The 15,289-nt window shown below is 40.3% G+C and overlaps 1 protein-coding gene across 1 annotated transcript; it reads left to right on the top strand.

Moving 5' to 3' along the window:
- Positions 1-2,357: 2,357 nt before the first annotated feature.
- On the top strand, positions 2,358-6,855 carry LOC309798046 (YTH domain-containing protein 1-like). The gene has a single exon (XM_082646379.1). It carries the CDS (start codon positions 4,603-4,605, stop codon positions 6,778-6,780), a length of 2,178 nt encoding a protein of 725 aa, XP_082502505.1. The 5' UTR covers positions 2,358-4,602; the 3' UTR covers positions 6,781-6,855.
- The last annotated feature ends 8,434 nt before the right edge of the window (positions 6,856-15,289 follow it).

The following is a 15,289-nucleotide window of genomic DNA, read 5'->3' on the forward strand; positions in this document are numbered from 1 at the left end:
CAGCAAGGATCTCCTTCAGATTCGACGGAGAAATTAAAACCTTTACAGACAAGCAAAGGCTAAGAGAATTCAGCACCACCAAACCAGCATTACAACAAATGCTAAAAGAGCTTCTCTAGGCAGGAAACACAAGACAAGGGAAAGGCCTACAATAACAATCTCAAAACAATGGAGAAAATGGTAATAGGAACATACATATCAATGATTACCTTACATTTAAATGGATTAAATGCTCCAACCAAAAGGCATAGACTGGCTGAAAGGATACAAAAACAAGACCTGTACATGTACTGTCTACAAGAGACCCACTTCAGACCTAGGGACACATACAGACTGAAAGTGAGAGGATGGAAAAAGATATTCCATGCAAATGGAAATGAAAAGAAAGCTGGAGTAGCAATTCTCATATCAGATAAAATAAACTTTAAAACAAACACTATTACAGGAGACAAACAAGGACACTACATAATGATTAAGGGATCAATCCAAGAAGAAGATATAACAATTGTAAATATTTATGCATCCAGTACAGAAGCACCTCAATACATAAGGCAAATGCTAACAGCCATAAAAGGGGAAATCGACAGTAACAAAATCATAAGAGGGGACTTTAACACCTCACATTCACCAATGGACAGATCATCCAAACTGAAAATAAATAAGGAAACACAAGCCTTAAATGACACATTCGTCTTCAAGGAATTCATGGGAAAGACTCTGACAAGTACAGGTTTCTGGTAACTGACTATACTGCTGAACTGAATGAATAAGCATTTTCAGAGCTCTAATGGAAAACTGATGAATTCATAAAGGTGCTAACAAAAGATCAAGATTAAAAAAAATTAATTACATGGGACTGAGTGAACTGATGAGGATGATTATAATTTTTGTGACTTTCTGTTTGAATAAAAAACAAATCCCACGAGGACTCAGAGGCAAAACATATACAAATCAATTTTCACTGCAAAGTAAAGGAGCTGTTACAGTGGAGGATTACTGGACTGAATGTCAATATTATGACATAGTATGAGTGTGTTTCGTGTTTGGTATTTGCACTCATTGTCGTATTTTTTGTGTTCATCCATTTACAATGCTTGGTGTCAGTTTATTTATCTCTTGAAAAAATAAAATAAAGTGTGTGTGTTTGTGAAAAAAGAAATGACACATTAAACAAGATGGACTTAGTTGATATTTATTGGACATTCCATCCAAAAACAGCAGTATACACTTTCTTCTCAAGTGCTCATGGAACATTCTCCAGGATAGATCATATCTTGGGTCACAAATCAAGCCTGGTAAATTTAAGAGAATTGAAATTGTATCAAGTGTCTTTTCCGACCACAACACTAGGAAACTAGATATCCATTACAGGAAAAAGTCTGTCAAAAATACAAACACATGGAGGCTAAACAATACACTACTTAATAACCAAGAGATCACTGAAGAAATCAAAGAGGAAATCAAAAAATACCTAGAACCAAATGACAATGAAAACACGACCAACCAAAACCTACGGGATGCAGCAAAAGCAGTTCTAAGAGGGAAGGCTATAGCAGTACAATCCTCCCTCAAGAAACAAGAAACATTTCAAATAAACAACCTAACCTTACACTTAAAGCAATTAGAGGAAGTAGAACAAAGATAACCCAAAGTTAGCTGAGAAATCATAAAGATCAGAGCAGGAATAAATGAGAAAGAAATGAAGGAAACGATAGCAAAGATCAACACAAGTAAAAGCTGGTTCTTTTAGAAGATAAAAAAAATTGATAAACCACCACCCAGACTCATCAAGAAAAAAAAAGGGAGAAGACTCAAATCCATAGAATTAGAAATGAAATAGGAGAAGTAACAACTGACACTGCAGAAATGCAAAGGACCATGAGAGATTACTACAAGCAACTATATGCCAATACAATGGAAAACCTGGAAGAAATGGACAAATTCTGAGAAAAGTACAACCTTCCGAGACGGAACCAGGATGAAATAGAAAATATAAGCCGGCCAATCACAAGCATTGAAATTGAAACTGTGATTAAAAATCTTCCAACAAACAAAAGCCCAGGACCAGATGGCTTCACAGGCAAATTCTATCAAACATTCAGAAAAGAGCTAACACCTAGCCTTCTCAAACTCTTCCAAAATATAGCAGAGGGAAGAACACTCCCAAACTCATTCTACAAGGCCACCATCATCCTGATACCAAAACCAGACAAAGATGCCACAAAAAAAGAAAACTACAGGCCGATATCATTGATGAACATAGATGCAGAAATCCTCAACAAAATACTAGCAAACGGAATCCAAGAGCACATTAAAAGGATCATACACCATGACCAAGTGGGGTTTATCCCAGGAATGCAAGGGTTCTTCAATATATGCAAATCAATCCATGTGATACACCATATTAACTAACTGAAGGAGAAAAACCATACGATCATCTCAATAGATGCAGAAAAAGCTTTTGATTAAATTCAACACCCATTTATGAGAAAACCCTCCAGAAAGTAGGCATAGAGGGAACTCAACATAACACAGGCCATATATGACAAACCCACAGCCAACATCGTTCTCAATGTTGAAAAACTGAAACCATTTCCACTAAGATGAGGAACACGACAAGGTTGCCCACTCTCACGACTGTTACTCAACATAGTTTTGGAAGTTTTAGCCACAGCAGTCAGAGATGAAAAAGAAATAAAAGCAATACAAATCAGAAAAGAAGTAGTAAAAGTGTCAGGGTTTGCAGATGACATGATTCTATACCTAGAGAATCCTAAAGAAGGTACCAGAAAACTACTAGAGCTAATCAATGAATCTGGTAAAGTAGCAGGCTACAAAATTAATGCACAGAAATCTCTTGCATTCCTATACACTAACAACAGAAGATCAGAAAGAGAAATTAGGGGAACAATCCCATTTACCATTGCAACAAAAACACTAAAATACCTAAGAATAAACCTACCTAAGGAGACAAAAGACCTGTATGCAGAAAACTATAAGACACTGATGAAAGAAATTAAAGATGAAACAAACAGATGGAGAGATATGCCATGTTTGTGAATTGGAAGAATCAACATTGTGAAAATGACTATACTACCCAAAGCAATCTACAGATTCAATGTAATCCTTATCATACTACCAATGGCATTTTTCACAGAACTAGAACAAAACAATTCACAATTTGTATGGAAACACAAAAGACCCCGAATAGCCAAAGCAGGCTTGAGAATGAAAAATGGAGCTGGAGGAATCAGGCGCCTGGACTTCAGGCTGTACTACAAAGCTACAGTCATCACGGCAGTATGGTAGTGGCACAAAAACAGAAATATAGATCAATGGAACAGGATAGAAAGCCCAGAGATAAACCCACGCACATCTGGTCACCTTATCTTTGACAAAGGAGGCAAGAATATACAGTGGAGAAACGACAGCCTCTTCAATAAGTGGTGCTGGGAAAACTGGACAGCTACATGTAAAAGAATGAAATTAGAACACGCCCTAACACCATACACAAAAATAAACTCAAAATGGATTAAAGACCTAAATGTAAGGCCACACACTTTCAAACTCTTAGAGGAAAACACAGGCAGAACACTCTATGACATACATCACAGCAAGATCCTTTTTGACCCACCTCCTAGAGACATGGAAATAAAAACAAAAATAAACAAATGGGACCTCATGAAACTTAGAAGCTTTTGCATAGCAAAGGAAACCATAAACAAGATGGAAAGACAACCCTCAGAATGGGAGAAAATATTTGCCAATGTAGCAACTGACAAAGGATTAATCTCCAAAATCAAACTCAAAAAAAACCAACGACCCAATGCAAAAATGGGCAGAAGGCCTAAATAGACATTTCTCCAAAGATATACAGATTGCCAACAAACACATGAAAGCATGCTCAACATCACTAATCATAAGAGAAATGCAAATCAACACTACAATGAGGTACGACCTCACACCGGTCAGAATGGCCAGCATCAAAACACCTACAAACAATTAATGCTGGAGAGGGTGTGGAGAAAAGGGAACCCTCTTGCTCTCTTGGTGGGAATGTAAACTGATACAGCCACTATGGAGAACAGTATGGAGGTGCCTTAAGAAACTAAAAATAGAACTACGATATGACCCAGCAATCCCACTACTGGACATATACCCTGAGAAAACCATAATTCAAAAAGCGTCACGGGGCACTGTGACGTTCCCAGGGAGGAACGAAGCGTAAGCAGCGCAGGGCATTTTGGGAGGGGGATCGTTTCACACGGCTCCATTATACCGCTGCCCGCTGCCTCCATGGTTTCCCTTCCCTCCCCATTACCGCCTCCCGTCCCTAAGCCCCAACGGGAAGGCTGGGCCTAGGGTGGGGGAGGCCGGAGTGAAAGGAGGAAAGCGGAAAAGGGAGAAAGGGAAGAAGTGAGGAGGAAGGGTGAGTCGGGAAGGGTTAGTGGTAGAGGCTAACGTGCGAAGCGCGCAAGCCCAGCGGACGGACTGACGGACGCGCCTGTGCTTCTGCTGCCGCGGCTGCGGCGCCCGCCCGAGTCACGTCGGAGCAGCGGCGGCGGCGGCGGCGGCGGCGGCGGCGGAAACAAGAGGGGAGCAATGGCGGCCGACAGCCGAGAGGAGAAAGATATAGAACTTACTGTTCTAGATGCTATTGTGTCTGAAATACCAGAACAGGATGATGAACTCTATAATCCAGAGAGTGAACCAGATAAAAATGAGGAAGAGGGTTCAAAAAGAAAAAGGGACCGAATGGAATCTACTGACACAAAGCAACAAAAGCCTTCTGTTCTTTCAAGACAATTGATTTCTAAGCCACTGAGCTCATCAGTCAGCAATAACAAAAGAATGGTTAGTACAGACGGAAAGCCAGTCACAGAGTATAAAAATGAGGACTATCAAAGATCTGAAAGATACAAACGTCTAGAAGCTGATCGGAAGACTCGTTTGTCAAGTAGTGCCTCCAGAGAACCTTATAAGAGTCAACCTGAGAAAACATGTGTGCGGAAAAGGGATCCTGAAAGGAGGGTCAAATCCCTTACACCAGATGGCTCTGAGAGAATTGGGCTTGAAGTGGACAGACGTGCAAGCAGATCCAGCCAGTCTTCTAAGGAGGAAGTGAACTCTGAAGAACATGCCTCTGACCATGAGACTGGCAGCAGTGGTTCTTCGGATGAGCAAGGCAACAACACTGAGAATGAGGAGGAAGGGGTGCAAGATGTGGAGGAAGATGAAGAGGTGGATGACGATGGAAAGGAGGAAGAGGAGGAAGAAGAAGAGGAAGAGGAGGAGAAGGAGGAGGAGGAGGAAGAAAAAGAGGAAGAGGAGGAGGAGGAGGAAGAGGAGGAGGAGGAAGAAGAATATGAACAGGATGAGAGAGACCAGAAGGAAGAGGGAAATGATTATGACACCCGAAGGGAGGCTATCGACTCTCTTTCCTTCACGGATGGGCCTGTCAGATCTGGTTCAGGAACAGATGGATCAGAGGAGAAAAAGAAGGAAAGGAAGAGAGCTAGAGGCGTATCTCCTATTGTTTTTGATACAAGTGGAAGCTCTGCATCAGAGTCATATGCAGGTTCAGAAAAGAAGCACGTGAAATTACAATCTGCCGTTCATGTTGTCCGAAAAGATCAAACCAGTAAACTCAAATATGTCCTACAGGATGCGAGATTTTTTCTCATAGAGAGTAACAGCCATGAGAATGTGTCCCTTGCCAAAGCTAAGGGTGTATGGTCTACACTGCCAGTAAATGAGAAGAAATTAAATGCTGCATTCAGATCTGCAAGGAGTGTTATCTTAATATTTTCTGTGAGAGACAGTGGAAAATTTCAAGGATTTGCAAGACTTTCTTCAGAATCACACCATGGAGGATCTCCTATACATTGGGTACTTCCAGCAGGAATGAACGCTAAAATGCTGGGAGGTGTCTTTAAAATTGACTGGATTTGCAGGCGTGGACTACCCTTCACTAAGTCGGCTCATCTCACCAATCCTTGGAATGGACATAAGCCAGTAAACATCGCACGTGATGGACAGGAAATTGAACTTGAATGTGGAAAGCAGCTTTGTCTTCTATTTCCCCCTGATGAAAGTATTGACTTGCATCAGGTCGTTCATAAAATGCCTCACAAGAGAAGAATGCATTCTCAGCCCCAGTCAAGAGATCGTCCATCCCGTCGAGAACCAGTCCGGGATGTGGGAAGGCGTCGACCAGAAGATTATGATATTCATAACAGCAGAAAGAAAGCAAGGATTGACTATGCCCCTGAGTTTCATCAGACACCAGGGTATTTAAAGGATCCACGATACCAGGAAGTAGATAGACGGTTTTCAGGAGTTCCCCGAGATGTGTTTTTAAATGGGTCCTACAATGATTATTTGAGGGAATTTCATAACCTGGGACCACCAGCACCTCGGCGAGGAATGACTCCTTATCCTGGAATGGAACGACCTCCACACCATCAGCACCATGCTCCACCTCCTCAAGCTCATCCCCCCTACTCAGGACATCACCCAGTACCACATGAAGCAAGATACAGAGATAAACGACTACATGATTATGATATGAGGGTGGATGATTTCCTTCGTCGAACACAAGCTGTTGTCACCGGTCGGAGAAGTAGACCTCGTGAAAGAGATCGGGAGCGACAGCGAGATCGCCCTAGAGATAACAGAAGAGACAGAGAACGAGATAGAGGACGTGATAGAGAACGAGAAAGAGAGCGATTATGTGATCGGGACAGAGACCGAGGGGAGAGAGGTCGATATAGAAGATAATGTGCTTTTGGAAGCACCGATTCTTTAAAAATAAAAAGAATCTTGTATTTTTCTTGTTGTGTGTGTTTACAAGTAGTAAAACTATTTTCAACTGTCTACTTGAAGTTCGTTGTGTAGAAGGATTTATTATGACCCGCTTTGTTCCAAGCATGCAGTATAATAAGAACTGGAAAAACTCAAATCCTCCAAAAAATGCACAGTTGACAATTTGAGTTGAGGCTTTTATTGTGGCAGAATGGAACAGCCCAAGAATGTAGATATTGATTCAGTCTCCATAAATGTTCATCTACATATAATATGTTCATCCTAGAGTTTTTTGTTTGTTTGCTTGCTTTCTTTTGCATCTTGATGGATGACTGGCACAATATTTTGCTTTGATGTATTTCTAAATGTAGGTGCACACGGTTCAGTAAAAATAATGCTGCTATCAAGTATGCAAATATTGAAATATGATGGTTTGACTGTAAGGCAGTGCTGTAGCAGCCTCTTGGTTTCTCCTTTTCCTTTTTTTAATCTTAACAAAAGTCACTTTTTATGTTTCTTCCATCTTCAATGATGAGAGCAATATTAAGACGTTGCTATCTAATTTTTACTCTTTTTAGATAAAAAAATTCCTCTGTTCAGTAGCATGGTTGATGCTATTGTTTAGCCTTCCCCTCCAAACTGTATACATTGGCTTGGAATGTTCACAACTTGCATGTGTGGCAGCGGAAGATAATTCCCATATTCTACATTGCTACTGTTTTGTATAAAATAAATTGGTAAAGATTGACAAAAAAAAAAAAAAAAAGAGTCACGTACCACAATAACCATTGCAGCACTATTTACAATAGCCGGGACATGGAAACAATCTAAGTGTCGATAGACACATGAATGGATAAAGAAGATGTGACACATATGTACAATGAAATATTACTCAGCCATAAAAAGAAATGAAATTGAGTTATCTGTAGTGAGGTGGATGGACCTGGAGACTGTCATACATAGTGAAGTAAGTCAGAAAGAGAAAAACAAATACCGTATGCTAACACATAAAAATGGCATCTTAAAAAAAAAAAAAAAAAGGTTCTGATGTACATAGGTTCAGGACAGGAATAAAGAAGCCGAAGTAGAGAATGGACTTGAGGACACAGGGAGGGGGGAGGGTAAGCTAGGATGAAGTGAGAGAGTGGCATCGAAATATATACACTACCAAATGTATAATAGTTAGTGGGAAGCAGCCACATAGCACAGGGAGATCAGCTCAGTGTTTTGTGACCACCTAGAGGAGTGGGATAGGGAGGGATGGAGGAAGACGCAAGTGGGACGGGATACGGGGATACATGTATACATATAGCTGATTCACTTTGTTATACAGCAGAAAATAACACAACATTGTAAACAATTATACTCCAACAAAGAGGTTTAAAAAAATTTTTAAAGACCATAATGAGATATCACTACATCTATTAGGACAGCTAAAATGAAAAATAGTGACAATAACAAATGCTGGCATAATGGAGAATCTGATCTCTCATATATTGCTAGCGAGAATGTAAAATGGTACACTTGGGAAATCAGTTTGGCAGTTTTGTTAAATTAATGAAACATACATTTATACAACCCAACCATTTCACTCCTTGGTATTTACACCAAAGAAACAAATACCTATGTTCACACAAAACCAGGAAATGATCGTTATAGCAGCTTTAAAAACAACTTAATTGAAGTATAATTGACATATAACATCAGATCAGTTTCAGATGTACAACATAATTGTTTGATATTGGCATATGTTGCAAAATGATCTCCACAATATGTCTAGATAACACCTTTCACCATACATGGATACATTTTTTTTCTTGTGATGATAACTTTTAACACCTACTCTCTTATCAACTTTCAAATATACAATATAGTTTCATTAACTAGAGTCACCATGCTATACGTTACATCCCTAGGACTTATTTTATAACTGAAAGTTTGTACCTTTTGACCCCCTTCACTCCTTTCATCCACTCCCCACTCCCTTGCCTCTGGCAACAACTCATCTGTTCTCTGTATCTATGAGCTCAGTTTTTTTGTTTTGTTTTGTTTTAGGTTCTACATATGAGTGCTAGAGCAGCTTTATTTGTAACAGCCAGAAACTGAAACAAACAAAATGTTCCTCAATAGGTGAATGGCTAAACAAACTGTAGTATACCCATATTATGAAATTAGCAGGAATTAATTAACTCAGCAATTAAAAGGAATGAACTATTAATACACAACAATTTGGATGGATCTCAAAAATACATTACGCTAACTAAAGAAAAGTGAATCTCAATGCCACACACTATAAGATGCCATGTACATCAGCAGTCCCCAACATTTTTGGCACCAGGGACCGGTTTCGTGGAAGACAACTTTTTCCACAGCCAGGGGTTGAGGGTGTGGTGGGATGGTTCAGGCAGTAATGCGAGCAATGGGGAGCAATGGGGAGCGATGCGAAGCGATGGGGAGCGATGGGGAGCGATGCGGAGCGGTGGGGAGCGATGGGGATCGATGGGGAGCGGTGGGGAGCGATTCGGAGCGATGGGGAGCGATTCGGAGCTATGGGGATCGATGGGGAGCGATGGGGGGCGGTGGGGAGTGGTGGGGAGCGATGAGGAGCGAGGGGGAGCGGTGGGGAGCGGTGGGGAGTGATGGGGAGTGATGGGGAGCAACGGGGAGCGATGGGGAGCGATGGGGAGTGATGGGGAGCGGCACATGAAGCTTCCCTTGCCCGCCGCTCACCTCCAGCTGTGTGGCCCGGTTTCTAACAGGCTGCAGACCAGTATCAGTCTGCGGCCTGGGGGTAGGGGACCCTTGATGTACATAATATTCTCCAAATGACAAAATTATAGAGATGGAAATCATACTAGTGGTTGCCAGGGTTATGGGATGGTGAGAGGTTGGGCGAAGGGGGCAGCTACAAGAGAGTAGCACAAGGGAGATCTTCGTGATGATGGACCAGTTCCCTATCTTGACGGCACTGGTTGCTAAATGAGTCATGTGACAAAATGACATAGAACAATATACAAACATTGCGCCAATGTCTATTTCCTCGCTTTGATATTGTACTATAATTGTGTAAGATGTAACCACTGGGGGAAACTGAGTGAAACGTTCATGGTCCTCTTTCTCTCTATAGTACAGAGTGAATCTATAGTCTATATTTAGTTTATGAATCTATAATCATTTTTAAATAAAAGGTTTAAAAAACAAATATTCATGTTAAATTTAACATTTAACATTTTATTTATGTGTTGCAAAATAAGTCTTTAGGGCTTCCCTGGTGGCGCAGTGGTTGAGAGTCCGCCTGCCGATGCAGGGGACACGGGTTCGTGTCCAGGTCCGTGCCACGTGCCACGGAGCGGCTGGGCCCGTGTGCCATGGCCGCTGGGCTTGCACGTCCGGAGCCTGTGCTCTGCAACAGGAGAGGCCGCAACAGTGAGACCCGCGTACCGCAAAAAAAAAAAAAAAATCTTTAAGACACACTAAGTGAGATAAAAGCAAGGCTAAGAATGATGTATTAAAATGGTGTGCTCTTATTTATTTTTTCTTTTGGAAGGGCCATATATGCATATATAAATGCTTACATAGTCATAGAAATTTCCTAAGTGATAGTCAAGAAATTAATAACAGAGGCTGCCCCTGGGCAGGAGAGAGATTGGGGTTAGAGACACTTTGAAAAGTGAAAAGGGGCCGTATTAATAATTCTACAGTGACAACAGGCACTGACGGGACAAAAATGGGAAAATCAGAGTTTATGGTCACTGATAGTATGCACTCAACAAATGTCAATAATTGTTATTTTCTTTTTTCTTCCGTCTATTTTTATCTATTTTGTACAAGAAAATATTTATGGTAACAGGACTAAGTTCGTTTTATTAACCCTTCTTCTGAAAAAAAATTAAGTTAGTTTTAAAACGTTGTTAAGCCCCTCAAATATATGGTAGAACATCACTTAAAACACCTCTAATTTACTCAGCGGTCAACAATCCAAATGCCTAGTGGGCCAGTCAGGTAAGGTAGATGTGTGAATTGGGTCATGTGTAGTATTTAGGAAATGGCTGAGACTGTGACAAACTGGAAAGAACTCCAAGACAAAGCACTCAAATGCAAATGTTTATAAGACTCAGCCTGGGCCAGAAAAACACAGCAATGTCCTGCCAGTGCCCACTAGCAACCCCATCCATGTCTGCTCGCTAAGGCATCCTGTTCCACTGCAGACAAGTCTAATTCCTAGAAAGTTCTTTATGCTGAAGTGACATTTACCTGTGGTGATTTCTCCCTATTAATCCTAGTTCTGAGCATTTCCTTCATAGTGAGAATTGGGGACCTGGTTTCACAACAAGTTAATTGGACTTGTTGGCATCCAATTAAGATCTCGTTCCTTTACTAAGTGCTCAGAGCTGCCTACAGGTGGACAATGTAACTCAAGTTTGTCCTCACACAAACCAGGGTAAATGCAAACTCTGTCATTTAACAGATCTAATACATTGAAAAAGTGATTCAATCTTTACTTATCTTCCTATTCAAAATGAGGATAATAAAAACGGCCAATTTGCAGAGTTGCTGTGAAGATTAAATACGGAAACGTTAAAATGCCAAGTACATGTCAAAGAAAATGCCTCCTCCTGTCAGAAAACAATTGTGACAGAGGTTACTTTGGAGCTTATTGTTCAACTTACGTGGATTTTGTGAGAGTGGAAAATATGCAGATTTTCAGAGTAATTCCATAGCCAGCGATCCAAGGTTGAGCTTCCTCTCTTCCCAATCTACCAGGCATGTTTCCTCATTTCGCCACTAGATGGCAGTTGCTTCCCAGAGCATTTGAGCTCCAAGGAAGTAAAATCTCCAAAGCTTATCCAAGGCTCTCATTCATGTTACAAATCAGGTCTAGAGCCACACCAAGTAACAGGATGTCTATCCTCTCAAGGAGAATTTGTTTCACTCAGTAACCAAGAAATTCAGAGCCCGTTCCTGAAATTCAACGGGGGAAGAGGTGATGGTCCAGAAGAGCAATTTATTACTCACGCACGCAGCTAACCTGGATTTGCTCCTGCCACAGGGCCTTTGCGCTTGGCTGTGCCATCTTCCTGGATCCTCTTCCCACAGGCATTTGTATAGCGTACCCCTTTCTGTATTTACTTACTAGCTCACAGCACCCATAACCTAAGTCCCAGGACAGCTGGGGCTGTGTTTTGTTCCTTACAGCATCCCCAACCTCAATAACTGTGCCTAGTACATACTAATAAACATTTGCCCAATAAATACCTGTCAAGAGAAGCTTAAATGAATACCTAAGTTCTCAAAAGTTGCTCATCCACTAGCTAAAATAACACTCTTTCTCTTTTCCTTAAGAAAGCAAATCCAGATGCCAGAGAAGGAGAGAGACTCTGTCTAACCAACCGAGGACTGAATGTGGCCATGGTCCCCAACCCTCACCTGTGGAAATCACATCTCATCTCCTACATTGCTTGAGCCTCCGGTGACCATGGCAAGGCTAATAAACTGACCTGAGGTAATGGGGGAAAGACAGGGATGATCCTTTTCTTTCCTTATCAGTAACATGGCTTTTAATAGTCATTCTGGACAAAAAGCTATTGCCAAAACCCAATACTCCTTTCTTTTGTCTTTTATCCACACCTCTATTTTATAGGTGCCACAAACTCAAATAAATCTATTCTCTTCTTCCACAAACTGTCCCCGATAATGGCACCCCAGTCACAGGACTTCAGCTCATTGCTCTCCTTGGACACCACATGTAACTGTCACCCCCTAATAATCCTACCTCAAGCCTCTACACTCCTCTTTCCCATTCTTACTGCCATCACCCAGGGCCCTCGTTTCCCTGGGCTGTCACCAAAGTCTACTGGACAAAATGCACAGCTCTATGACCTGCTCAACACTTCTTATGGACCCTTTAAGATCAGCTTATTTCATCTCCTTTGTGAAGCCTTCTCTCTCCCTGCCTCTCTGAGTAGAATTGACCCTCTGTTCCATGTGTCTCCACTTGTTTCATGTAGATTTCTCTCATGGTGTCTATCCCTCTTTATTGCAATGTATTTTTACCAGCTCTTTCTCACTAGAGTAACATGAGGGCTGGGCCATATTTTATTCATTTGTTTGTTATTGCAGCAGATGAAGGAGCAAGGTAAAAACCCACCAGACCAAACAAATGAAGAGGAAATAGGCTGTCTACCTGAAAAAGAATTCAGAGCAATAATAGTACAGATTATACAAAATATTGGAAATTGAATGGAGAAAATACAAGAAACGTTTAACAATGACCTAGAAGAACTGAAGAGCAAAAAAAAAAAAAAAACAAATGAGGAACAACACAATAAATGAAATTTAAAATTCTCTAGAAGAACTCAGTAGCAGGATAACTGAGACAGAAGAATGGATAAGTGACCTGGAAGATAAAATCGTGGAAATCACTACTGCAGAGCAGAATAAAGAAAAACGATTGAAGAGAATTGAGTACAGACTCACAGACGTCTGGGACAACATGAAAGACACCAAATTCGAATTATAGGAATAACAGAAGAAGAACAGGGAAAGAAAGGGACTGAGAAAATATTTGAAGAGATTATAGTGGAAAACCTCCCTACTATGGAAAGGAAATGATTAATCAAGTCCAGGATGGGTAGAGAGTCCCATACAGGATAAATCCAAGGAGAAACATGGCAAGACACATATTAATCAAGCTACCAAAAATTAAATACAAAGAAAATATATTAAAAGTAGCAAGGGAAAAACAACAAATAACATACAAGGGAATCCCCATAAGGTTAACAGCTTATCTTTCAGCAGAAGTTCTGCAAGTGAGAAGGGAGTGTCAGGACATATTTAGAGTGATGAAAGGGGAAAAGCTACAACCAAGACTACTTTACCCAGCAAGGATCTCCTTCAGATTCGACGGAGAAATTAAAACCTTTACAGACAAGCAAAGGCTAAGAGAATTCAGCACCACCAAACCAGCATTACAACAAATGCTAAAAGAGCTTCTCTAGGCAGGAAACACAAGACAAGGGAAAGGCCTACAATAACAATCTCAAAACAATGGAGAAAATGGTAATAGGAACATACATATCAATGATTACCTTACATTTAAATGGATTAAATGCTCCAACCAAAAGGCATAGACTGGCTGAAAGGATACAAAAACAAGACCTGTACATGTACTGTCTACAAGAGACCCACTTCAGACCTAGGGACACATACAGACTGAAAGTGAGAGGATGGAAAAAGATATTCCATGCAAATGGAAATGAAAAGAAAGCTGGAGTAGCAATTCTCATATCAGATAAAATAAACTTTAAAACAAACACTATTACAGGAGACAAACAAGGACACTACATAATGATTAAGGGATCAATCCAAGAAGAAGATATAACAATTGTAAATATTTATGCATCCAGTACAGAAGCACCTCAATACATAAGGCAAATGCTAACAGCCATAAAAGGGGAAATCGACAGTAACAAAATCATAAGAGGGGACTTTAACACCTCACATTCACCAATGGACAGATCATCCAAACTGAAAATAAATAAGGAAACACAAGCCTTAAATGACACATTCGTCTTCAAGGAATTCATGGGAAAGACTCTGACAAGTACAGGTTTCTGGTAACTGACTATACTGCTGAACTGAATGAATAAGCATTTTCAGAGCTCTAATGGAAAACTGATGAATTCATAAAGGTGCTAACAAAAGATCAAGATTAAAAAAAATTAATTACATGGGACTGAGTGAACTGATGAGGATGATTATAATTTTTGTGACTTTCTGTTTGAATAAAAAACAAATCCCACGAGGACTCAGAGGCAAAACATATACAAATCAATTTTCACTGCAAAGTAAAGGAGCTGTTACAGTGGAGGATTACTGGACTGAATGTCAATATTATGACATAGTATGAGTGTGTTTCGTGTTTGGTATTTGCACTCATTGTCGTATTTTTTGTGTTCATCCATTTACAATGCTTGGTGTCAGTTTATTTATCTCTTGAAAAAATAAAATAAAGTGTGTGTGTTTGTGAAAAAAGAAATGACACATTAAACAAGATGGACTTAGTTGATATTTATTGGACATTCCATCCAAAAACAGCAGTATACACTTTCTTCTCAAGTGCTCATGGAACATTCTCCAGGATAGATCATATCTTGGGTCACAAATCAAGCCTGGTAAATTTAAGAGAATTGAAATCGTATCAAGTGTCTTTTCCGACCACAACACTAGGAAACTAGATATCCATTACAGGAAAAAGTCTGTCAAAAATACAAACACATGGAGGCTAAACAATACACTACTTAATAACCAAGAGATCACTGAAGAAATCAAAGAGGAAATCAAAAAATACCTAGAACCAAATGACAATGAAAACACGACCAACCAAAACCTACGGGATGCAGCAAAAGCAGTTCTAAGAGGGAAGGCTATAGCAGTACAATCCTCCCTCAAGAAACAAGAAACATTTCAAATAAACAACCTAACC

The sequence above is a fragment of the Mesoplodon mirus genome (genome assembly GCF_964341445.2).
Source record: "Mesoplodon mirus genome assembly, contig: HAP1_SCAFFOLD_1455, whole genome shotgun sequence".
Classification (NCBI taxonomy): domain Eukaryota; kingdom Metazoa; phylum Chordata; class Mammalia; order Artiodactyla; family Ziphiidae; genus Mesoplodon; species Mesoplodon mirus.

Bases quoted from the DNA above. Each gene is read 5' to 3' on its own strand.
- LOC309798046 (XM_082646379.1), top strand. From the start codon at position 4,603: ATGGCGGCCGACAGCCGAGAGGAGAAAGATATAGAACTTACTGTTCTA.